General features: G+C 47.4%; 1 protein-coding gene across 6 annotated transcripts in view; it reads right to left on the bottom strand.

The window, feature by feature from the left end:
* The window catches only part of LOC139051240 (sodium-coupled monocarboxylate transporter 1-like), a 57,209-nt gene that overhangs the window by 9,735 nt on the left and 20,738 nt on the right, over positions 1-26,736 (bottom strand). For 3 of the 6 annotated variants that reach the window (XM_070528227.1, XM_070528228.1, XM_070528229.1), the window contains 5 exons: positions 21,913-22,022; positions 19,131-19,198; positions 17,555-17,641; positions 16,534-16,694; positions 9,000-9,704 (listed from right to left, as the gene is read on the bottom strand). In XM_070528227.1, the coding sequence (XP_070384328.1) occupies positions 9,164-9,704; positions 16,534-16,694; positions 17,555-17,641; positions 19,131-19,198; positions 21,913-22,022 (967 nt within the window). In that variant the 3' untranslated portion in view covers positions 9,000-9,163. Of the gene's footprint in view, positions 1-7,883; positions 7,991-8,999; positions 10,750-11,810; positions 13,426-16,533; positions 16,695-17,554; positions 17,642-19,130; positions 19,199-21,912; positions 22,023-26,736 lie in introns of those variants that run through there. The other 3 variants (XM_070528230.1, XM_070528226.1, XM_070528225.1) reach the window with 3 other exon arrangements.

Genomic DNA, 26,736 nt, shown 5'->3' on the forward strand with positions numbered 1-26,736 from the left:
TACATGCATTTGAATAAACGGCATCGGAGTTGGGCCTTAGCTGAAGCTTCCTCGTAATATTCTTTATGCCCCTTTAAGGTAGAGGTGGGCGAATATCACTTTTTTGACTACTAATCAAACACGAATAGTAAATGTCGAATATCTAATCGAATATCGAACAGTCAGAGTTAAAAGCACATATTTATAACATAAACATCCATTTCGGTATAATTAAGTATCAAGCTTTTACTGACTAGTGAAAAAACAGCCTACTATAACGGACAATTAGCCTCAGTTTTAAACAGTAGAACACTAATTGTCAGTGTACAAATAGCCTTTCGACATCCTTAGAGCTTGGTTGCAAAAAAAAAAAGAAAGCTTTCCAGAAAGGAATGGTGGCTGTGTGACTACCTTTCCAAAAACGCCAAATAAGTGGTTGATAAGAAAAACGGTCAAAAATAATCAGGAGAAAAAAACTGCTCAAGGGCTTGTGTGCCTTAGACACATGTATAGGGGCCCGTTCCAAGAAACACATCACTGGTTGGAACATGAAAAATGAAACTTCTACATGATTAGAGAGCGAGAAACATTAAATTACAGACTACCAAGCGAAAACCACAGGTTCTCATATAGGCTACTGCCGCGAAACCGCGAACACAGCTTAATTTGCCCAGTTTGTTTCTGCACTGCTTCAAATACTTTTTCCCTTGTTTCACTCTGATAGTTTGCGATACTTTGTTTGGCAGACGGAGAACAATAACCCAGGCGACTTTAACAGCCGGCTGTTGCGAAATATGTGACCAGTTTCAACATACGAAATACCGAATAGTTCATTTTACAATAGACTTAGTTAGCGTGTCAGATTCGATTCGTATTCGAAACTTCCAAGATTCGCTCTTCATGCTTTAAGGAGACCGTGTGTAGCGAGCTCGCTGTGGAAGTAGTAGAGACAAAAAAAAAAAAAAATGACGGCTTACTTCTCTCGAAGACGCCTGAGGATGCCGAAAATTTATGATAAAGAAAACTAGATAGATATCTCATGACGTAATACAATAAGGCAGTTACGTGCGATATTTGTGCAAAAAAGTGCAATTCGTGAGGATTTCATTACCCATCAGCGAGACGCTGTTGCTCGACAGGGCTTGCGCACTTGTTCACTGCAGGGCACGCGCGTAGCCTTAGTAAAATGTCTATTCAACGCTTAGCTAGGTTGCTGATAGTCTGGCTTACTTAATGTGCTGGCACCCGCCGTGGTTGCTCAGTGGCTATGGTGTTGGGCTGCTGAGCACGAGGTCGCGGGATCGAATCCCGGCCACGGCGGCCGCATTTCGATGGGGGCGAAAGCACCCGTGTGCTTAGATTTAGGTGCACGTTAAAGAACCCCAGGTGGTCTAAATTTCCGGAGTCCTCCACTACGGCGTGCCTCATAATCAGAAAGTGGTTTTGGCACGTAAAACCCCAAATATTATTATTATTAATGTGCTGGCATACGTGCACATATATTTTTTGCATTAGTGAAACGCGTTACCGCGTTCTGCAGGGTACCCTAATGGAGTGACACCAAAACAGATTTATCAGTCCACTCGAATGGATTTCAATATGGTCTGGTGCTGTTATGTAGCTGACCGCGGTACGGCACCACCACTGACAAGACAACGATTGTCCTTTGCTGTTTTACATGACAGAAAAAAAGAGGCCAGCTGTGGTCGTTGAGATTCGTCTCCAATGATCCATGTGTTCTGTATCTTTCGCGATGGAGTAATTTAGCGCATTCTCCATGTCAAAGAAATTTAATACTGCTTCTAGTACCTTTTGTTTCATTAAAGAAGCATGGGTGCTTTGTAATTGGAGGGTCAATGGGTGGAATATCCAGTGCCGCAATTTCGTCAGGCATGTTATTCTCTTTAACAGCTGCAGCATGAAAGCCAAAGCGTGGATATATATACTTGCCAGCGTGGACAATGCGCCAGTTATATGTGCAGCTGAGAAGGTAACTCGCAATTGGGTGCTTCTTTGATGCAATCTAGCTGGCACGTAGGCGTCTGTGCATCTGTGTACGAACTACCTACGCTGTTGCGAAGTTAAAGTAGCTTTCTGTTTGTGCCGCTTCTCACATTTTGCACATACAATGCGATGCGTACTAAATGAATTTTGCGGGGGCGCTCGACTCTCGCGTATCTCCTGTAATCGGGCTTTTCCGCGCAGCGAAATACCGGCGGCGGGCGGTGGGGTTGCAGATTAGTGCGAGAGATGGCGCGAGTGTTGCGCTGTTGACGCCGTCTAATAGCGGGGTTATCATAGGGCGTCTTGCGCTGGAGTTTGAGGTATAGTAGCGGCGCCTAGCTGGTGGCGGCGCGGGAAGCGACATCTGGGTCGTACCAGCTTGGGTCGCATTGAGCCCTGGCTGTGGCGAAGCGCGTTTCTAGGCCGAGTTTTGCGTCGATTCGCACTTTTTTTCTGCCCTGTTGCAAGTGCGAAAAGGCTCGTCACTTCTCACAGACCACGCCGACCACGCTGCGAGCTCGTCGCAGCCTATCGTTTAACGAAAACGGACTCTCCGTGAGACGTAATGTTGGGAGCAGAAGGAATCGGCGACGCCGATCCGGAGAGACCTAGCCCAGCCTCGAAATAGCGTCACCGTCGTTACTTCTGCGTCGTCGGCTGCCATGAACAAGAAGGCCTGAATCCCAACATCAGATTCTATCGTTTTCCTTCAAGGCCTCACGAAGCGGAGCGCGCTGGTTAGCTGCAGTTCGTCGCGCTGGGTATGCGAAACTTCGCGCCATGCTCATTGCTTCGCCTGTCTTGAACCTTGCTTATCTGCGTTCTAAAATTCGGTCTTTTGCACCTACAGTCCCGACGGCAGATCGACATAGCAGCAGGCATGGCTGGTGATTCACGATTCGAGACCCGGCCACAGCGACAATTAACAATTCGACCCGTGCGAAGTGGTGAAGTGTGTGCAAATGGCCACAAATGGTCGGGCTGATTCGGTGACAATTCACTACCCCACTACGAGCAGCACAGGTTACAGAGTTAAATGTGCTTATCCTTGACCTCAAGCCAGCACGTTGAGGCAGCGCAGCAAGATAGTATTGATTGCCGCACATCGATGTTCGAGCGCTGTCATTAAAAGCTACATCAAGCGAGCAGCGCACGAGCTCGCGCGGTTCGCACGTACGTTACTGCGAGCTCATAGCATTGCATCAGTTATTTATCAATTGCTAAAGGGACACATGGCTGCTACTACAGTGCAGCAGGCCTAACTACTTGTCTAGCGGCATGCAGTCAACAAATATTGCAGGAGGCCCGCCGTTTCGCGGCATGTCGAAAGACCGCTGCCGTCGCCGCGCCTACCGTCGTGCGCTCGAGCAGTTCCGTACACATGATGTCGGCTTATCGCTGCTGTGAATTCATTTATAGCAAGCATTTCCTCGCGTTTGTGCGCCTGAATCTAGCAGCGTGCATACCTTACCTGAAGTTCAACTTCGTACGCGACTCGCTTCACTTGCGATTGGCACCACGCTAAAACTTAGCCGCTTATTTCTTTAACGGCGTATACACGTATTCGGCGTTGAATAAGTTATTGCCTTTACGCAGCGTACCACCCCTGAAGAAAATCTTCGGCGCCCGATATTCGCTGCAAGCCGCGGTACAAAAAAAAACTAAAGTGGCGGGTCCATATTGTAAACGTGCTTTCCGAAGCAGACGACCGAGCTTGGTACTACCCAGTTAAGGACAGAGGGCGCTTTTTAGCACCATTTCCGCAGCGCCCCCTGGGCAATGCAAGAGCCCCATCGGGCGCAAAAGGAAGCAAGGCTTAGGAGACGTTCATTTGAGGGATTGTCAGCCGTTTGCTCCCAGGCGCGAGTAAGAGCGGGCGCAAGAGAGAAAATCTGTGGGCTTTTCTTCCTTCATTAGATGACTCTGCTTAAGCACTACGGAGGAGGTTTCTTGTAGGTGTCTGTCCCTAGGCGTGCCGGCATCGCGGAGTGGGGTCGAGTTTGTTTACGCTCGGACGCTGGCTACTAGCGCGGTAACATAAGCAAAGCAGCGGGCACTGACGCCCGATTTGGCGACCGCTGGCCCTCGGCCCCTACTGCTCCCCCTGAAAAATAAGTGATGTTTTTGTGAAGCTAGAGCACCGTAAGAAGCAAGAAAGGCTCAATCCGGCATGACTGACTCAACCATCTTTTTTACTAATTGTAAGAACGTGTCAGTATTTCGCATTATTGGCGGCGGCTCCAGGACAACAAAACGGCAATGTGGACACGAAAGCTAGAACCCGTACTGGTTCGTGGGTTGTGGGTCGCGCAGGCATGTCAGGGCTGTATAAGATCGGCCCCAGCCCAGGGGCCGCCCTGCTTCCAGCTTTCATCCCCCCACTACCCCTTGGGTGCCCTGGAGATGCCGCGCCGCCTCCTTTATGATAAGCTCAGATGTTCTCCTGAGGCCTCTGTTTTCCGATTATATGTGCCCTCCTGGAGCAGTGCTTGTAAAAAATCCAATATATCGTGCGACGAAAAAAGTGACTCGCGAGTTATTCAACACCAGTCAGAACCTTGCCCCTTCAGACACAGCGATTGCCAAATGGGGCGTCCATGTCTACTGCCTCACCGTGCGGGCAGCCAGCAACGGAGCGTAAACAAACTCGACCCCACTCCGCAACGCCGGCATGTCTAGGGGACAAACGCATACAACACGCGCTAAGAAACCTCCTGCGCAGTGCCATGGGGGCGTGGATAGGGTGCCCGATGTCCTCCTCGCCCGCCGCTCGGGCGAGGAGGACATCGAGGCACCCTAGGCGAGGGTAAGATCCCTCAATAATTTTAAAATACAGAAAGGCTTTTATCCAGCCGATGACGCCAGCAATAGGCTGATCGATAACTTGTGACCTTGCTCGGCCCCTTTACCGCCACGAAAGTTCCTGCGCGCCGGGCGAAGAGCGCGCGTTTCGCCTGTTGTGCTTTGCACATCGCTGCGATAATTTCGTTCCGGGAGGTCCGAAATGCCTTGTTGCTGTGCGGTTGGGTGCCGAAACCGGACAGAGGGTTGGCAAGAAGTTATTTTGCATCGCACGCGGCAGCCAGAACCTAACCAGAAGAAATGTATGGTTGCACAGAATTGGACGGAAGGACTGAACCGTCCGTAACTGCACGACTATGCGAGGGAAGTAACGTAGAGCGATTCGAAGGTGCGAGAGAAAGGATACACGTGTGTTTGCAGAGCTGCGATAGTATTTCATTCGCGCGCATGAATGCTGACGGCCGAAATTTGTGGAGACTATTGATTTTAGTGCATTATGAGCCCGTTGACTTAGCAAGTGCCGTATGACCTTGCATGCAAGTAAATAGCGGGGCAGAAGTGTATTAACTCGCTGAGAAATATCCGCATTGCGTTAAGTGCGATAAAAAATAACAAATTTCAGCAGCTAATTTTACTTTTATACTTTCCTGTGTTTGTGCGTGCATTGTGAACTGCGCTTTACAATATATCCAAAAAGTCATTTAGAACTCTACATATCCTAATCATATTTTGTGCATTGCATATGTGAATAAATATATTTCTAAGTGCCTGCATTACTCTGTTTTTAAAAACAAATACTGCATAGCCACTGCCACTCGCCATCATATAATAATGTATAATACAATATATCATAGTACACTACATACATATGCCAGCTCGTTCCTTTCAAGTTTTCCTTACACTCGGACATGCTTCAATAATCGGCGGCGCCATTTTACTGATGAAAAACACACAACTGCAAATTAAAATAAGAAAAACGCCAGAAGCGATACATGAATTGCCAGCAAAACACAGTGCAGAAATAGCTAGGCCAATTCGCGTGCGTTTCGTATAAGGCCCCTCTAATTCTTAAGGGGCTTTAGCGGCACACAGAGGCGATAAGGCAAAAACACAAGAATACGCGTCATGATTCAAGTTTACATGGCGATGTCGCACGCGCACTGTTCACGAGAACAGTCAACCGCATTCACACACGCGCAGACACTACGCTCAATGTTGGTGTGCCGCGAGATTAGATCGCGCTGGCAGCCCGAACACGATCGAGGAGACTCGCTGACACAATCCATACCGCCGCTTTAGAATGTCACGAAAGATGCACTGGCTCGTAGCACTGAACCGCATAACACAACAGTCGTCGTGTAATCGCTGCACAAGAGACACACTCAGCGGCAAAAAGACTGTTGGCGCACTCGTTTCCATACACAGACATGATGTTCTTTAGCTGCCGTCAGGGTCGCACGTTTCAGCGACGTTATGTCGAAAGTTTTTCGGTCCAAGCGACTGTCAGCCTTCTTTTATACACGAATTCGTCGTGTAATTCTTCGCTATGTGTACGCAGCACGCTTACAAGCAAAAGAATTCACAGAGCAAACGGAATTAAGTGCAAGTAATCACTAAGGCTCGCGCGGATGATACAAAACAGGTCTCGCATTGTCTTAGGCTCCGACTCCGTGTTGTTCACCCGTCAAGTGCTTAGACTCCTTTATGAAATGTAAATAAATCAACACTTCACGCTCTTCTGAATTATCTGCAGATAATTTATGCTCTGCACATGTAATGTAATTTAATACGCACGCAAACGAATGAAATGCAAACGTGCGGAATCGAGGCGATCAAGCACTCATTCCGCTCTCTTGACCGTTTTTCTTTCAGCGCTTATTTGAAATTAAAGGACTAATTTTAGCAGTTCGGGCCCTGCTTTCGTTTTTCGCCACAGTCAGACACCAGTAGGTTGTATTTCCGCACTTGTGCAGGTATTTTTTCACCTCAGGAATTCCACGGTTTAGCGGGGGCGCCGTCTGCCACAGGAACTTCCTAGGTGGCGCGCGCAGCAGACGTCGATAAAAACCCCTCGATAAATTGAAAGCAGCGACACTCTCCTCTTCATGGCGCTTTCCTCCTCGATTTTCCTCGCCCGCCGGATGCGCACGGCGCGCTTTTCCTCCTGGGCTCCCACGGACGGGCCGCATGATTTTATGGAGGTGTGTTATTTCGGGCCAGTAGCGCGCCCCAATGGGGTTGAAAACTTTGAGAAATGCTAATAACTGCATCGATAATGCAGGAGGCAACGTTTATGAGGATTTGTCGATTTCGATTTGTCGCACGCCCATTGGCATGTAATATAGGCAGCCATTCCCCTAGCAGGCATTAGTGTATGAAAGGTGCAATGAATCCCCTTGTGATTGTCTGCACCACTGTGTTGTTGTCCCATTGTCCCGAAAGCACGTGTGAGAGCCCACAATCTGACGCTACTGTTGGAAGTTACACAGGTTAAAACAAGGATGAGGCACATGCCCAAATTAGACGTGAACGTAAATCCCATATCATGATAGCAGACATTACCAGTTATGTTAAGGCATGTAAGTTATTTGCTAGGAGCTCCGCCAGAAGGAATAACAGTTGTTGCTCTGGATGAACAGCTAGGTTTCTTTAGAATGCAAATTAGTTCTTGCTTACACTCATAACTAATTGCCCAGATCTGTGTAGGTGCCGTAAATTATGGTGAGTCTGTATAGAGAAACTTGAGAGAGTTGTTGCCGCCTGACTTCCTGTTTGTACATCTCTTCTCGCGGTTCAGAAGCCTCCACTCATCGTAAGAGTGGCCTTTTTCCTATTTAAGAAGAACGTCTTAGTAACACGGATTCACTCATTATTCCTCTTTATTGTTTCTTTAGCGCGGCAACCAACCTGAAAGCAAATGAACTTCTATATCCACATCATGGTTTGATTGACAGCCATAACGGTAAATCAAAATCACTCTCTCTCTCTTTCTCTCTCAAAAATAAAGCTTGTCAAACATTTTTCTCAACATAAGCCTGTAGGTATACACTGCAATGAAAAAAAAGAGAGAGAAAAAAAATGAGCGACATCATTCATACCTGTTATGAGGCTCAACGTCAAGCCAAGGATTATTGTAAGAGCCGCACTGAGAAAGCCACTCCAATACGACGAAAATTTGTAGAGGGGAAACAGATTGTCCAGGTTCCTGTAAGATGGAAATACACAGCCCACACACAAAAAACCAATTATAAACTCGTTGTGTAACGTAGCCCTAATGATCGTAAGTGAGCCGACGTTCTGTTATGAAGAAATTAAATATATCTAATTGAACAGCAAGAGGTGTGACATATCGGGAGATAACAAAGTATGGTTCAAAGCAGAATTGTCTGCCGCTGCAGTAAATATACCATAGTGCACACGGCCTCGGTCATCTAGAGGGCGCGACTGGCTTGGCGGCTCGATTTCGCATACTTGCGTCCGGCAACATGAACAGCAGCCAGTCACAAACATGGACACTCTTTGAACTAGAAGAAGAGTAAACGAGGAGCCCAATTTTGGTTAGTCACAATCATACGAAGCCAACAGACAATGAAAGAAAGGAAGACGAAGGGTAAGTTATTCGTTTTTAATGGAAATGATAAGATATTCGGGCATTATGGATGACGTCCCGTCATTCGTGTGAAGGGAAAAAGAACTTTTTCTTAGCCGAATGTCTTGGTCGACTAAAGCGATTTAAGGACATCTTAAGACGAAACAATTAGACAACAAAAATATAGAATTCTGTGTATTTCAACGACAATATTAGCGTTATCTGATCACGATTTGTCGCCGCACACTCACGAATAGCATGCTTTGAAACAATAAATAGTGGATAGCTTAGAAGACGACGGTGTGTTGAAGGAATCGGGGCTATTAGAGGTGCTTTTTGATGACTGGCTGCGCTACGAGGTAATTAAATTAATTTATTATTTAGTTATACGTGCTACAGTAAGAGGTGGTCTATGTCAGCAGTGGTATTGATGAAATACTGGAACAAGACTCAAGTGACGAAAAATAAACTACAAATAGGAAAAAAATTAAGGCCCAACAATATAGGCAAGCCAGTTCAAGGGGCATATAACCCACTTGCTGATTAATTGCAGAACGTATCTGTAACATAGCAGCGGCAGCGTAGCTGCCGTCATGTAAGAAGGGAGACGTTGACGACCCAGTGGTTAGCCGAGAACAACGCACAAATATTTATTGCACGTATATATAAAGTAAGATGGGAAAGGGAGGAAGGGGGAGTGAAAATAGAAAAAGAACTTGGCGCCTGCGCATTGACAGCGCGCACATGACGCGGCGGTTTGATACCATATTTTACAACATTTCTTCCCTCTTAAAAACGCTGCACTGGTTTGCGGGATCTTGTGGAGCGTCGAACAGGTTGCATGGGTACTTGGTCTGCCCCGGATGCCACGAGTGGTGGAACAGGTATCTGGTGGTCCAGGTCTCGAAACGCTTCTTGGGGTGAAGATTCTCCCGCGTCTTCGGGGCTCGCGGATGGCTCTTGGCAGAGTGGCGGTGCGCTCTGAGTACGGTCTCTGCTGATCAAGCCTGGGTCGGTTCCTGGTGGTTCATCTGGAGACGATTCAGTGCGGGTGCGCACTTGGTCGATGTGACGCCGCACGATTGCTTGAGGAGTCTCCACTGTGATCATCCGTCCTCCCGATGTCGCTGTTACCCGTCCTGGTATCCATTTACCATTTGACCCGTAGTTGCGGACATGTACACTACAGTCCGTTGGAGGCAACCACTCGTCGTTTTCCTTTTTAGAATTAGACACAGTCGCCGCAGGGAAGCAGGTGTCCAGGCGCGATCGTATCTGGTAACCCAGCAGCATTTCCGATGGCGACTTTCCGGTTTTCTGGGGAGTCCTTCTGTAATTAAGCAAAAAACGTGTAAGGTTATGCTCCAGCTTTCCGCGTCGCATCTTCCGGAGACCATCCTTGATGGTCCGTACTGCCCTCTCCGCCGCTCCGTTTGATTGCGGGTGATAGGGTGCGGTTCTTAGGTGTGTAATGTTGTTCCTGTCAGCAAACGTTGCAAATTCCTGGCTGGTGAACTGAGTTCCATTGTCGGATACGAGGGTTCTTGGTACCCCGAAATGGCTAAATATATCCCGTAGGCAGTCAATGGTGGTTGTCGAAGTAGCCTGGTTCAGCGGCACTGCTTCTATCCACTTAGTGTGGGAATCTACTACCACGAGAACCATTTTACCTTCTATTGGTCCTGCAAAGTCGACGTGAACCCGCGACCATCTCTCCTGCGTTTGAGGCCAACTTAACGGCGGGGCCGCTGGTGGCATAGGCAAATTGGCAATGCAGTTCTCGCATTGAGCTGCCGTGCGCTCTACTTCGCGGTCTATTCCTGGCCACCAAAACAAGGACCGCGCAACTGTTTTCATTGCCGAGGACCCCTGATGCGTTTCATGCAATAATTGTAGCAAGCGCTTGCGCGCTGCGACAGGTATGACGACACGGTGTCCCCAATAGACGAGATCGTGTGCCAGAGATAGCTCTAACTTGCGATCAGCAAAGGGAGCCAAGGAAGGGTCAAGTCGTTCTGCGCCTTTCGGCCACCCGTGTAACACGTTTGGCTTTACGCGAGCTAAGGTTGAGTCATTGGCGGTCAGCTCCTTCAGCTCACGTGTTGTGACTATCCCTTCATCCAGACTTTTCAAACAAAATACGTACTCTTCAGGGTCAGGTTCCGTGACGAGATCGCAGCCCTGCAGAGGCAGTCTGCTCAGTGCATCCGCATTCAGTAGTAGCCTTCCCGGAGCATATTCGAGCTTGTAACGGTAGCCTCCCAGGTAGAGGGCCCAGCGTTGGATGCGAGCTGCAGCCATGGCAGGCGTCTGGCGGTCGGGCCTCAGCAGTCCTAGAAGTGGCTGGTGGTCGCTAACGAGGACGAACTCTCGACCTAAAAGGTAATCCCGTAACTTAGTCACCCCAAAAACAAGTGCCAGTGCTTCACGTTCTAATTGAGAATAATTTCTTTCGGCTTTTGTCAGGGTTCGGGAACGGAACCCGACTGGTCTGTTGGTGCTTCCAATTGTGTGAAAAAGAACAGCGCCTATACCACGAGCGGATGCGTCACATTCCAACTTCAGTTTCCTCGATGGATCAAAATGCACAAGTACCTCGGCGTCCTTAAGATGCTGCTTTGCCTTCCGAAATGCAGATTCCTGTGATAACTTCCACTGCCAGCGTGCGTTTTTTTCTAGCAACTGGTACAATGGGAACAGTGTATCGGACATATTCGGCAAAAACTTTGAATAGAACGATATCATACCAAGGAACGAACGCAGCTCACTTAGGTTTTGGGGACTAGGGGCATTCATGATAGCATCTACATTTTTCTCAGTTGGGTGAAGGCCGGTACGATCAATACGATGCCCAAGATAAGCGACAGATGGCTGGCTAAATTTACACTTATCGTATCTGAGCTTCACACCGTGTTCTCTGAACCGTTCTAACACCATTTGCAATCGAGCTCCGCAGTCTTCAACCCTTTCCGCGACTAGAACGTCATCCAAGTAAGCCTGAACGCCAGGTAACCCAGATAGTATGGTATCAAGTTTTCTTTGGAAAATTGCGGGAGCCGAGGAAATGCCGAACGGAAGCCTATTGTAACAAAACAGGCCTTTGTGAGTGTTGATAACGCAAAGCTTCCGAGAGTCCTCGTCCAAAAGCACCTGGTTATAAGCATCCCGCAAGTCGAGCGTACTGAACTGGCCTCCTCCTAATGACGCAAAGATATCTTGAATTACCGGAAGTGGGTACTGCTCCGTGGCGCAAGCAGGATTTAGAGAGCTTTAAAATCACCGCAAATTCTGACCGACCCATCTTTCTTCAGAACGGGTACAATGGGCGTCGCCCAATTCGAATGCTTGACTGGCGATATTACACCCAGCGACACTAACCGGTCAAGTTCTTGCGATACCTTGTCACGTAGAGCATATGGAATAGGTCTCGCCTTACAGAATTTGGGAACAGCGTCGCCCTTCAGCAGGAGGCTGGCTGGTGGTCCCTTGATCAAACCCAAGGTTTCTGAGAAAACGTCCTGGTATGTGTCGCAGATGGCATGGATCCTGTGACAGTCCACTTGATCCGCCGTGGCCTCGCCTTCACCCGTCACTTGTAGTACCGGAACGCCCGCTTCTTCCAGGAGCATTAGCAGATCTCGGCCGCACAAGCTTGGTCCGGGGCAGTCTAGCACTACAAGGGCACAGTTAACGGAAATATCGCGGTATTTCACACAAAGTTGAAGCTCGCCCACCACCGGTAATCTTCCATTGTAGCAGGATAGCTTCACGTGTGAAGGTTTCAAGCTTGGCCAGCATTTGTGATGTTTATCAAAAAGCTGTCGTGATATTACGCACACCGGGGAACCAGTATCTACTTCCATGGATAATTCCACGCCTCCCCAACTAAACGTACGCCTAATTGGTGGCTGAAGAGCATTCTTTCGTGCTGACGCCAACGTCCAGATGTGCGCACTATCGCTGTTGTCCTCTTCTGAAACGGCGTCTTCCACCGCCAAGGCTTTCGCGTGATGGACTCTCCGATTGCTGGGAACACCGTTACCATTGCGGCTGTGACACATTTTTGCCAAGTGACCCCTCTGACCACAAGAGTAACATAGGGCTTTAGCCCATCGGCAGCTGTTGTTGTCGTGTCTAAAACTGCCACACCTTCCGCACTCCAGTCGCCCTGCGCTTTCCGTGCTTGATCTCGATGGTAGCTTGCGATGCGCTTCCACTTTAAGCACAGGCGGTACGTCTACGGACATTGTCCTGGCGTCTTTTTCGGCAGTTTCAGCGGCTATTGCTATCGACTCCGCTTCCTCCAGCGTTAATTCCTTCTTTGACAGAAGTTGCTTTTGCACGGCCTTTGAACGCACGCCACAGACAATTCTGTCACGAAGTAGCCTGCTCAGCGAGTCGCCAAAATTACAATTGTCTGCTATGCGCCGAATTGCAACGAAAAAATCATGAATGGATTCATTCTCCTGCTGACAGCGGTTGAAAAACTGGAAACTTTCAGCGATGTCGTTGCGTTTTGGGTCATAGTGGTCATTTAACACCCCGACTACTTCGTCATAGCTTAGGGCATTGGGCTTTGCAGGTGCTATCCTTCCCATTAGGATTTGGATCGTCGACGTGCTAAGTGCAGCCACTAGAAGTGCCCTCTTCTTAGTAGAATCCGAAATGGCATTACCTTCAAAATACGCTTCCACTTTGATGAGGTAAGGCTTCCACTTATCTGCGACGTCGTCGAAGTTCGGAAGCATGTGGGAGGCCATCGTGGTCAGCGGTACGGCTGTCTGCGGGTACTTAGCGTCGGGTTCTACCTTGACTGCGTGGGTGTCTTCCTGGCTCGTCGCCACTGTAACATAGCAGCGGCAGCGTAGCTGCCGTCATGTAAGAAGGGAGACGTTGACGACCCAGTGGTTAGCCGAGAACAACGCACAAATATTTATTGCACGTATATATAAAGTAAGATGGGAAAGGGAGGAAGGGGGAGTGAAAATAGAAAAAGAACTTGGCGCCTGCGCATTGACAGCGCGCACATGACGCGGCGGTTTGATACCATATTTTACAACAGTATCCAAAAACTGATAACCCGCCGCGGTTGCTCAGTGGCTATGGTGTTAGGCTGCTGAGCACAAGGTCGCGGGATCGAATCCTGGCCACGGCGGCCGCATTTCGATGGGGGCGAAATGCGAAAACACCCGTGTACTTAGATTTAGGTGCACGTTAAAGAACCCCAGGTAGTCAAAATTTCCGGAGTCCCCCACTACGGCGTGCCTCATAATCAGAAAGTGGTTTTGGCACGTAAAACCCCATATATTATTATTATTATTAAAAACTGATACAATAGCAATCTACTGATAAGTGACTAATATATGCCGCCAGTAAATGAGAGAATGTACATGCGCACGTAAAATGAATCTATGGCTTCTGTGAGCTCTTGAGGGTCAATATTTTTCTTTTTTTTGCGAATTTCTAATGAGAGTGCTAGTATAGCGCACTGTTGAAGCAACTCGTTGTAATTTATTTGCTAATACAAGTGTTTGACCGGTTTAGTAGTTTTATGTCCGCAAAACCTATGTTCACTGCATACATACAAATTCATTCAGCACTACAACTTTTCAAACGGAGTGATGGTATAGGAGCCGTCGAGTTTTGCGGCAGGCATACCTTGCATATAGAGCGTTTTTCGTGCTTTCTTTAGCTAGCACCTCCGGATGGTTGGACGGTGACGGCGATCAACCGCGATGAACTGGCGAACGCAACGCGAGTAAAGCACAATGGACGGGCGCGTGTTGTCTCTGCTAACCAGCTATCTCGCTAACACGTGCGCGTTGCGTCACCACTGAAGCTCGCGCCACCTGTGATCGCCAGATACGCTCCATTCGTTGGCGCTCGCATGCCGGTACAGCAATGTCTCCCAAGCGCATTCACTCACCCGATGAGATCGATAGCTGAGAGAAAACAACGTCGTGCTGAAGTGGTGTATCTCAGCTATGCTACCAAGCAGGGTGATGCACGGGAAAGGCGAATGGGACAGATCAAAGAAGCCGCAAAACAATCCGAAAGCGCCAAGGATGCTGAATAAAGTGAATTGCCATCGAGGCGGAGGAAGAGCAAGAGAGGCTGCGGCACCGACGCGAGACTCGTAGCGAACTTGACCCAGTCGCGACTACGAAAGAAAGAAATTGCGAGAATAATAAGAATGCGATGGAAATTAACGTTAAGAAGCTTCCGTGAAACGTTGCAACCAAATGCTCTCCGAAAGAGACACATGATGCGGTGAAATCTTATTTAATATGCACAAGGAACTGTTGGCGTTCTCCACCCATTCTACAAGTTTTGTGCCAATTAGCTTCGCGATAATGCGCATGCAACGATTTATCTTTTGCACCGCATTTTGGGGCATAGTGATTACGTGGTTGCCGGACAAGAGTGCCAGACGGAGACGCGACCTCAACCACGCCACCCATGTGATATGGATTACACTGTCTCCGGAACTAGTCCAGTCTTCAAAAAAAAAAAAAAAAGGAAAGCATCTGCGGGATCGGCTCACTTCGGTAGTATACACTGTCGTCCAAATCGGCCAACTTTACACGGCGATAAATTAACCGAGCAGACGCGCCGAATCCCGTCTAAGAAGAAGGATTAGAAAACTTCGCTAAATAATGGAATTACGCCCTCACAAGACAATTATTTGTTGCAGTTAGGACATTCATATACTGTATTTGTTTCATTGCATGATTCCGCAGAGAACAGAGCACGTCACCGGCGCATCTGTAAAGGTTGGGCATATATGACTATGTAAGCCGATTCGTTATGTACGCGCTGTATAGCGTGTGTGAGCTATTCAGTAAGACGACAAGAGCAGCAGCCACTGCCGCCGAGGAAGAATGAGGGGGAGGATTAGTTCGCTAAGAAGGCGTCGTTTTGGATTAACTGCTCCGGAGACGCGAAGTACCTACGTCATTCGCGAATATACCCCTAAGGCCCACACAAAAAAGCTATCGCTGACTCTGAAAATCATCGGTGACGGCTTTATCTGCCACAATCTTAACTCGGTAGCGTTAAGGGCATGGTGTCGCAAAAAATGCGGTGTCAGTGTTGGTGTCGGCGCTGGTGTCGGCGTCGCGGACGTTGCCCGAACCACGCATCCCGACACACGCAGGCCCTCCGGGGGTCGCATAGGCGTTACTGAACTAATTGAATTTCTCAAAGTAAAATGCGTCAGGAAATTCGTGAAGTACGACATGCACACAACATCCGTGCATGATAGCGTCGGAATGTAATTAGAATGTACGAGAAAACATAATCCTGTTACGCGGAAACTGAAACACAGATACCTTTTCCAGCTGCCGTTTGAGGTCTGTCTTAGTAGATGCGGCGCGCCACGGACAGCTCGCCCCCCTTAGTGCATAGCGCGTTCAGCGCCAGCGTTTCCCGGTGAACATTGCGGTTACATAGGCTGCAGTTGCCAGGAAGCGTGAGAAGCAGTCAGGGATCTTTGAATGCTATCGCGTTCCACTCTTAACGGCGAAGCTTAAGCGTTCTCCTAATTTTTTTCTCCTTCCTTACGTGACGAGGATCAAGGACAAAGGGAGGATAACGAGAGCAAAGGGCTACACGGTCTTTATTTAGTTAAATGTGCGCACCCGGCGCGCTAACTCGGCGGTTATGGCGTCGTGCTGCTAGGCGCGACGTTGTGGGTTCGATCCCGACCGTGGCAGCCGCATTCCTATGGGGGTGGATACTTGTACCGGGCTTTTGGTGCATGTTTAGGAATCACAGGTGGTCAAAATTAATCCGGAAGCTTCTTTTCGGCATCCCTTATAACCCTCTGTACAGTTTGCGGGTGTTAAAGCCCTCATTTTTTGTTATCTGCTCTTGAGTAAATGTACTGCGCGATGGCCGTAGTTTGCGCTGCATGTTTCTTTTTTCTTTAATTGGACAAACCTTTAAATTTTTAAGTATTACAATGTTTCAGTCTAAGGCAATGCTTATAAAACACAGTACAAAAGAACAGACAGTAAACCTAACTATATGCCGTAATGCAACAAAGCGCTACAATAAATTCCTAATTGTGAATATCAATAAATACAAAAGGAAAAAAGAGAGTGGACGCTTTCTGTCGTTATCGGCCCTTAACTGCACCATTAGGGCGCTGAACTTACACGCTGCTCTCTTCACTGACGGGAAGACCAGGCAGCGTCAAGTTGGCTGGACAAAGTTCGGTCGTGACGGGCATCTTGGGGAACCGTACACCGCTGAGTGTTTTCCCGATTGCTTGCCATAATGTCAGGCAGCTCAGCAAAGCTGTCGCAACTGCAGCACCCTGCGAAAGTTTAGTTTACACGTAGTATTCTAATGTATGAAGTCAACATAGACCTCGTGAATTATGTTAACAGATGGAGAAGAACCACTGGTTCTTTGAAATGGCAGTGGGAATATGGGCGTAGGAGAATACCGAGATACAGATACATAACTTTATTCACATCATCAATGATGGAGGAGAGAAAAAAGAAAGCGTATAAATAGCTTGGCTGGCCCTCTTCTCCCTTTCGCATGAGGCACGTGGTACGCAAGAAAAGTTAAAATAAATATAATAATGCCAAGTACACGTGTCCCTTCTAGATAGGCATTCAACTAAAAAGGAAACACAATGTAGGGAGCACGCTCACACGCTTCATGATTGCTTCATATTATTTTATTAATTTGTTTTTCGTAGCACTTCTTTCAGAGAGCCGAACACATGCACTCTTATCAATCCAAATATGCGCCATGCTTCAGTATTTTGTCAGAAACAGTAAAGTTGCTTGGTAAAATTGAGTTAAATCACCTGTAACATAGAAATGTGTCATACTTAGCAGGTCGCTGTGACAACAGTTACCGCTAGCTGGCAAAAAATTCTATCTGCATCCCGGTTGTAGTGCATGCTGTTTGCGTCTTGACGCAGTAAATATGCATATACGAAGGAATATATGGGGTTTGCATTGCGGGTTTCTACGTTTCATGACGTTACCACTGAAGTTTGGCACTAATTGTTTCATTATAAATTGTCCCTGCAGTTCCATTTTTTTACTCAAATGTCCACGAAGTCTACTTCCACAGATACACAGCGGCTAACATTGCAGACGCTTTGAAAGCCAGTTTTCTTGCATATTTGATGTCGCATTATAAATTATCAGTACGTACAATGCCGTTCGCCCAGGGAAAGACAACCGCCATAAAAAAGAGGCCGACAAAAGGTCCTGTTGCACTGTTGTAGAACACCATGATTATCTGCAAGAGATGAGAATAAAATGATTACAAATATGCTCTGGTGTGACATGTCGGGTTGTTATGCGGCCACAAGCTAAAAGCGAGCGTGGACAGCTGCTGATTTTTTTTTTTCAAAAGGTAGTTGCTACGGAATACTGGTGTGCAGCAGTAATCCTCATGGAAGAACTTGTTTTACCCCTAAGAAACGACTTTATGCAACAGTTACACTAACATGCACATGGGTATCCCGTAATGTGGATTCTATAGCTGCATGCTGAATTCGAATCATAAAGCGTCATTGGCATGGATGTCGAAGAACGGTATGCACGTGGTTACTGCTCATGGGGTAATATATCATTTGACTTAGAAATACTTCCTGGCGAATGAAATCATACGATTCCGAGGAGATAGTAGTACTAGGAGTGTTTTAGTTTTTCGACCTCTGACCTCTGACCTTTGAAGTTTCTCCAGCCGAGCCTCTTGTGTAACGGTCGCGCACATCGCAAAAATATCCGCAGCTAGACTGCATAAGCCACGGCTCTAATTCTTTGGTGGCATATGAGAACGTCATCCTCTGCGGCTTCAGTAGACAAGGCGAACGGCACCGGCGAAGTCACACTTGCCTGAGCCCCGTCTTCCTTCGCACTCACCGCCGCCCATTGGCATTTTAGATTGCGCCAATGGACAGCTTGCGTGTTTGATTGGCCGCCACACGTATAGTACTCGACTTAGAGCTCTCTTTCTCTCTCTGCCACTGGCTTGTCGACGTCGCCTTCCTGCTCTTTTCGTTCTCAACGTAAAGTCTCTAGCACCAGACTCCCATGCTTCCGCTCGCGCCGGTGATCAAGCTTTCGCGCTATCAGGCGCGTGCTATCCTACCATACACAAGCATATCTTGCACAAAGAACTCTACGTGGAAAACTCAAAGAAAAAAAAAACTGAAACAAGGCGGACTGGCAAATACAACGAGCGTTTCCCGAAAGCGGTGTCATTCGCGCTCTCTCGTAGGAGAGACGGCAGAAAGCAACGAAATTCAGTAATGATAATCTGAGCCGCGGCTTAGCTAAAGACGCAGCAAACTGGTGTTGTGACTTCGTCTGGTTGTTAAGTAATTGTACTATTATCAGGACGCCAGCAAAGATGTGGTTGGCAGCGCTTAACTTACGTATCGGTTCTGCATACTGAACTCTCGTTTACTTGAGCAGAAAAAAAAACTAATAACAGCAAGAGTCAGTTCATTTCAGTAATTGTTACGGGCGTGTCGCGTACGTAGGTAGCAGCCGCCTCATAAAAGTGTGAAGTACTAAAGTTGGCAAAAAATTGTATCCATGTGATTAGCAATTATTCCCGCGCTCGTGAGTCATTGCTACATTTCATGAAACACCATGCTCACCATAATAGTACCCAGCATAGCAGAAAGTGAGGCACACGTTCAAACAGGCCAGTAAATAAGACTTCGTGTATGCAAAATGTGTGAGGCATAGTACGATGAGCACTGCGAGGCGCCCACCTTTGCCGCTGATCCCAAGTGAGGGGCTGCAATGGCGTACGCTGTCATGATTGCACCGACGACGAGAGCTGAAAAAAAAAATGACACAATGTCGTAGCGCCCCGCATGCCTCAGGGCCAATTTATCCACGGCCCGACGCAGCCTTTAGAAGGTCACGCATGGCATTGTCGAAAGCGTATACGATACTCGCGGTGTGCAACAAAAGACTGACTTCGAGGTCTTATAACGGAGCTTCCGTTGCATCGCCCGCGCATCACGAAACTCTGGACAACGAAGCATGTGCGTGCGTTGTCATTCTTCTGTCGCGACACGGGATGCTGAATGTGCGATCTGAGGAGATCCGCAAGAGTGCTCTGGGCCAGCTTTCGCCATACGGTGAGTTGGCCGTACACTATACATTGCACAAGGATTGCAAAGCCTCTGTCATGCTTGACACGAACACGCCTTAGGCGCCTTTGGGTTCTCCGGCGGCTGGCGCTGGAGATTTCTGCTTGGCGTGCCCTGAAAGAGCTAAAGCTTCGAGCGTCTTCCCTTCAAAGCATTCGAAGTTTGCTCTTCTTGCTGCACTTGGGCAGTTGCACATTTGCCTTGGTCGTCCGGGTTAAGTCTGACTGTGGCTGTGCAACAGTGGTGCCCAAATTCACCATTAAAGAGGCTCGTTATAGCGGCTCCGATCTGGAGACAAGCTGAGTTTTTCTAGTAGAATGTCATTTCTTTACAAATGAATAATCCCAGAGGCCACTAACCAAAAATATCCCTAAGAAATAGACGCTACGAGGCTCTAGCCGGTAAATCAAACATGAGCGGTACTTGATCCCTTGGTCAGAACCTTGTTCCAATTTGCATGGCAAGCTTGAAACAGAGTAGTCTAACAGTGTCAAACATTCTAGCCATCTCTTAGCAAACAAAATATTTTCATCTATTCACTGTGCAAACCACATTACTCAACCAAAAAATTCTGGTTTTTCTCTAAGTTCAAAGGCGCAGCTTTCAGCTAGCTGCAACAGCCCGCCTCGGTACATACAAGTTTTTCCAAACTTGCTGTTTTTGTCACCTTAATGGCTTTGCGGGTGAGACGTGAGTGGCAAAAAAAAGTTACACACTGTGTACAGTCAATAGAAGAAGTGTACGGGATGAGGTTTCCCCTGCAAATGCGAATTCCCGCACTCTTAAGGCATGGTACGTCTAATTTAAGGAATCATCTTGTAGGTGGCGAAGGCTACTATGTGCTGGAACATTTAATTAGAGGTTCTGTGGCCACTCTTGGCCAGAATTCAGCTTCTTAGCAGATCCTGCGTCCCATAAGTTTTTGCGTTTGACGGAACAAACATTTGCAAGAGCAAATTCGCAGTTCGAACAACGTTTTATGACTAACCACATCGGAACTGCGCATGTGATGTGCTAGATTGTCTGTGTGTTGTCAAACAATTTTCATACACCTGACAAACATTCTGACGTAGTCGGCATAGGCTAACGACAGCCTTCTTAATTCGATCGAACAGCGCTACGAACTGTGTAACCCAATAACAGGCTCTTAAAATCTATAGCGCAAATGCATAAACTTTATTGTCAGACTAAGCTCTCACATGAGCCATCGCTAAGCAATGTGGACAACCGGAGAGAGCACGCCGAGATTGAGTGAACGTGACTGGACTGGCTTGAATATTCCACCGCGTGGGGTGTTATACTGTTTTGCTGTTCATGCTAAAATAACAGATTCCTCGTCACGTTAACATACGTCTCTCTATGCGCCATCGGGGTTAATTTTGAATTTTCGATTGACTTGGAGCGCGAAAGCTAATGCAGATGCACCGAGTTCTTCCATGTGGTTAGTTTTATTGTTTAATAATGTGATTAACGACTTATAAAGTACAAGTCGAAACTAATCTTTCAGAACGGGTTTTAGTTTTTCCGTGAAGCCATTGTCGTCCTGCTTCTGGTAACAGCAAACACAAGTTACACGCATCCACATCTACTGAACCCTCCTATTTTACAGTTTTTGCTAAGTTAGCGTGTTTTCATGCTTGTTATTCATTGACTGCCTCTAAACGCTTGCTCAGGGATGGTGGCCCGATGTTTGCTGTGGCGCCTTAGACGCGTGGAGACGTGCAACTCCATTTGCAGCTTGCGTAAAATATGTGTACAATGTGTAAAGATGTTTTGTTTTAAGTGCAGTTGAGACACGTGATGTTCGAGTTGGGTGAATTAAAGAAAACAATATTGCGGTGTTGTCAGACATTGTGTGCAACATAAGATAACGCACAACGCATTTTTTAACCCCACAAGACCCAACATATAATTTTTTGCTATACTCTGAACTTGAAACCTGAAAATTTTATTTGTTCGCGGGAAACACAACAGAAAGCACATAGTAGCGTTCTTAATACGCTGCAACGTGTTTTCAGTTGTAGATACTTCACAGAGCCAATTATTAACTTGCCACAATTATAAATTTTTTTACTAAATTAGCATATTATAGTTTTGTTGTAGGAATGTACTTTCCATGGCAAGAGCTAAAGATGAAGAAGTTGTTTTACTTTTGCTTCATGTAGAATGAAAGTTCGGTCTTTGGTTGAATAAGCAGGAGGTCCGAGACACAAACATCATGTTATTACAGATAGGAAAGTTGGCGCACGTCTCACTGGAGCTGCCGAAGACCTGTGACGTACGCGTGTATTCTCAAACCTGTGAAATGCCACCGCATCTCATCAGACACGGTGCGTCCCCATTGTTTAAAACTGATATTTTTGTTTCCACGAAGTAGTATCAACAATAAACTTACCTATTCCTTTTGTGACTGCAGCCGAGTGCTTCTCATCCACGTTAAAGTATCGTGCTGCGATATCCACGTAAATGATTGCTGATTGAGAGTTGATCAGTGACGAAATCGTGCTGCGAAGCGCATACGCTGTTATGAATAGCACGTAGGACGATGAATGATCAACAGCCGTTATTAAATATCAACTTAGCAGATTTATGCACGACAAACCTAAACAAAAATGCATGAATAGCAAAACATATTATCAAATACAGGGTGTATTTAGCGAAGGTTATGAAGTTAAGCCGGAGTTCTAAAGGAAGACGCAACCAAATGTATTCTTTACTATTGTATGGGGCAAGTCACACAAGTTTTGCATCCTGCCTGATTACATAATTATTTGATATTAATCTAAATTAAGGGCAAAACTGGCAATGAGAAAGTTGTCGATCGTTCTAAGAAACATGTATTTCAGTAGCTTCTAACTTACATGCTAAGTAATAATTTTTTTCTGCGTCCTAATACAAACATGCAAAATTTTAAGGGAACAATGAAAAAAAAATGGCTGTGGCTTAGGTAAGGTTAAGCCCAGGATGCGAAGCATACTAGCCTTTATTTTAGTTGTTGAACCACTGTTTAGCCTGGTGAACTGCTGTTGCTTGGCTATATTTGGTTCGGCTAGACGAAGAAACAACTCATGCATTACTGCTTCGCCTTCAAGAGTGGAACGCGACAGCGTTCCCGTCCACCCGCCAAGGGGTGTAAGACAATGGGCTACAGGGCAGCGACTACGCGCCCCGCATTGGACGCGGTGAGCGTCGAGCAAAGCAGCGTTCGGCGCGGCAACGAAATGTGCGCCTGAGCAAGAGACGCACGCCTTAGAAAGAGCTCGTTTCTAAGGCAACACCGCATTCACTAGAGGCGCTTTTGTACCGCTTTGAAGCATCGTACTCGTGGCTCAGTGGTAGCGTCTCCGTCCCACACTCCGGAGACCCTGGTTCGATTCCCACCCAGCCCGTCTTGCAAGAGTTGAGCCAAAGCCACTTCTCCTCTGTCGTGACGTCACGGTGTCGCGTGGTTTCAAGGCGACACCGCCGCGCCTGAGGAGCTGGGTTGAGCTCTCGTAATATGCTTCGCATAAAAGCGCATGACACGCCCGATTGTCCATTTTGCTTGCAGTGCTGTCAAATGTGCCGTTATCGCTATGATGAACCGCCGCGGGAGCACCACATCCCTGACGTGAATCACGCGTGCGAAGTCAACGCCTGCGTCGATATCGGTCACCGTGATGTTCCGTATATATATATATATATATTGTATGTACTAAATAAGCATACATAGCATTGTCCGGCGGCAGCATTCCAACATAGAACCGCGTGCACATCAGCCCGATTCCCTAACCGTGAGGCCACAAGGGCAACCCTCAGCAGTTGCAATAGAACACGCATAAGCATTTCTGGCGTGCAAGCCAGCGCGTTGACGCGCTTAGTGCGTTTATATGCCAATATTAATTATACAAACACTCGATGCGATCTTTCGCTGCCGCTGATAATTACGCATATATATACAGACTTTTATTATATTGTTAATCCGTATTACGAAGAACATTACTCAAATTAACGCTACAATTTTCCTTTCAGCCAAGATTTGAACACCAGGTGGCGAAACATGTCTAGGCATGTTCAGGTTCCAATCACACAGTCTGGTGCACAGAAGCACGTGGTCAGGCAGCGTTGCTTGCTGGAACAACTTGTAACGCCACCCTGCCGACCCTTCCATGTTGTGCCATCGTTTTCCCACGCGCAGTCGCAGTGATGGCACCTGCCGCTGCGTGGTTTCCGCAACGAAGCACCGCGTCCCTCACGTGCACGCAAACATTCCCTCAGGCGTCGACTGAACGCCGGCCGAAGAACTGTAGCGAAACGTTAAGCACACTGAAGCAAGGCTGGCCAGCATAGGCTCCAGTAAGACCTCTCCGTGGTCCAGTCGCAGGAACAACCTGCAGCTGCGTGTGCGGCGCGACGCTGTAGCTTAACGCCAGAGGCGCCCCGACGCACCGCTGTGGTAACGGCAGGCCGAGGCTAAGTCGACAACTCCTACGAGACTGTGCAGTTGAACAGCGCGGACGCGCACACCGCGCCGCAGTACGGGAACGAGAGGCCGGTGCAAGGCGACGACGCCGACAAGACCCTGTAGTTCCTCCGAGCCGATTCTGCTCGCCGTCATCGCGTTCTTTTCCATTCGTGTGTGCCTGGGCACGTCATGCCACACCGTGTTTATACAGCCAGCTTATGCTTACCGCAATTCTCACTGCCACTAAAGCTGCGAGCCTTAGTTCGTGGAACATTCAAACATGTTGCTATCGCATTCATTGTTTCGCCCGTGTGGTGACATCCCGATTTTTAAATAAATAAACGAGTAAAATTGTCCGACGGCTGGGTTAGAGCAGAGAACCTTTGGCACAGAAGCCCGATACCCTATCACGCCAGGGGCGCTTTTCCCCTTTAACGTCGAGCCTTATAATCGGATCGTAGTTTTAACATGTCCACTTCAACAAAATACTTAAAATAATTAACACGTCGTCATACGTTAAATGTGGGCCGAACCAGAATATGGTGCAGTAAAATAATTCGAGTCAGACGCTCCTCCTACTCCCCTCACGCGAGGAGTGACGCGACAAACTGTGGTACGCAGTGACTCCGCCCCTATCTCCTTCACAACTAGCTCGGGGAGGCTTTGTCCTCCATGGACTTCAACAGCAGGCTGAATCGCCTTCCACCTTTTTTTTCATAATTCGCGCGCTTTCATTAGGACGCGAAATTGACGATGGGACTCATAGGAAGCTAGAAGCTCCTTACTTAGATTTTAATTAGAACGCGAAGTGAATATGTGCGAAGTTGGTTAATGACGCTCGACAACTTAGGCAATTAAGCAGAACACAAAACATAGTGCGACTTGCTCCATACAATAATAGCCAACAATATGCATTCGGCCTCGTCCTGCAAGAGCCCATCGGCATTTTATTAAACCTTGGGCCGCATAACGTAAAGCTATTCCGATATGTTTTTATTCCGATCTCCTGACGTCAAGGGTGCGATCTTGTACGCGTTCCAAACTCGAACGGAGGCGGTCCGTTCTTTCCGTCGCGAAAGTGGCGGTCCGTTCCGTTCCGCTCGTCCGATAGCAGACAACACGGAATGATTGACAGCAGGTATCACTTCTCAATTGACGTCATGGCGTTCTTCACCGTTCAAACTGACCAACCGTGTGCGGCTCGGTGGAACGGACCGCTTCCGTTCTATTTTGGAACGCGTACAAGATCGCACCCCAAATTTGCGTAATCGCCGACGCAAGCATCGGGCGGTCACCCGTAGGGTTGTCTGAACAAACCAATCAAACGCTCCCCTATTTCATAGGAGGTCACTTTGTTTGCTTGAAAAACGAATAACATTGCCTGTACTGAGCGGCTTGTCTTATCTAATTGGCTCACAAGAGGCGAGTAGCATGCTCAAGTGGAGAGGGATTCTATGTGGCCGAGCCACTGCACTGAATATCGATAACCGGATGAAGAGGGTGGTGCCGGCGTCTGCGATTGGTACGCTTTATCTTACTTAGCTTGCGGGGGCTCCTCGACAATCGCGGTGGCATGCAACGGAAGCTTCAGAATGACGCTAAAAGGGATACTCAGCAAAGCAGAGTTGGCAGAACGAGGTCGCAAACGTGCCGAAAGTTCTCAAAAGCGTTACACGGCCTTGCAAAAAGTTTTGTTAAATGCAAATATACCCCTGCTCGCCGCCAGGGGCGAGCAGCCAGTGCCGGAGCGCTCAGCGGCAGCCATCTTTTATTCCTTTCGGAACGGGGCAGCCTGCAGCTATTCAGAAGAAAATTCAGTTTTGTTCGGTATATTAATTCATTTTAACGCATACGCGTCTCTTTGAAGCGGTAAGTTTTTGCAGTTTTGGGACGCAGCGTTAGAGGCAGATGAAGTGGGTGCAGTCCGAAAACTTTTGACCAATAGCCAAGGGCTAATGACAAAAAGGCGTCGAATCATAAATGCCTATTTTTGTTTTTTTCGGTCAAATTATGCGTGATCAGTGTGCACACGTCGTATCAGAGGGGGAGCTATCGCGGTTTTCGTGACGTCGCGTGACAGACAGGTGAAGGAGGGGGGGTGGTCCAAAAACGTTTTTGACCAATTACGGTGGGCTGATAGCAGAATTGGAATACAAAACTTTGGAATAGTTTTACGTTATAACGCGCCTTGCCTGAGCTTAGGTGGGACACCCTGTATATGCCTGACACTTGAATGTAGGTGCGTGAATTGTTGCCAGCTGCACGTTTTCAAACTTGTGCTACACTGAGAATACAAAAGGGAACATTAGACCTTTCATTTACTTTTTTTTACCCCCTTTGAAAGGGCGACAGCACGCATGCGATGAATTCGAACATGCCGTTCTTGCAATTCACCTTGCTCTTCAAAACAGTTCGGTTAATGCCGTGGTTCACATGTTCGAACAAGTTTTCTGCTGCGAATGGTAATTATGGAATTCTATACTGTGCAGCTGTCAACCAATTTAATTGCACATGAAAGCTTGCGCCCCATACGCTGAGCCCTTTTGTAATAGTGCAGTTTGGTTTAAAAAAGATATCAAGAAGCGACTAGAGACAGTAGCACGAAAACGAAAACATGAAGGATGAAAGACAACTCTTCGTACATTTCCTGCGGAACTACTATAGCTGATCGTCATATGGCGACGTGAGGAAGTGCACATATTGGAGAAAACAGACGACGTGCAAACGAAAGGTCGTGGTAGCATGCGCTAAATTAAAAAAGAAGAATAAGAAAAT

This window comes from Dermacentor albipictus, unplaced genomic scaffold, assembly GCF_038994185.2.
Source record: "Dermacentor albipictus isolate Rhodes 1998 colony unplaced genomic scaffold, USDA_Dalb.pri_finalv2 scaffold_11, whole genome shotgun sequence".
NCBI lineage: Eukaryota > Metazoa > Arthropoda > Arachnida > Ixodida > Ixodidae > Dermacentor > Dermacentor albipictus.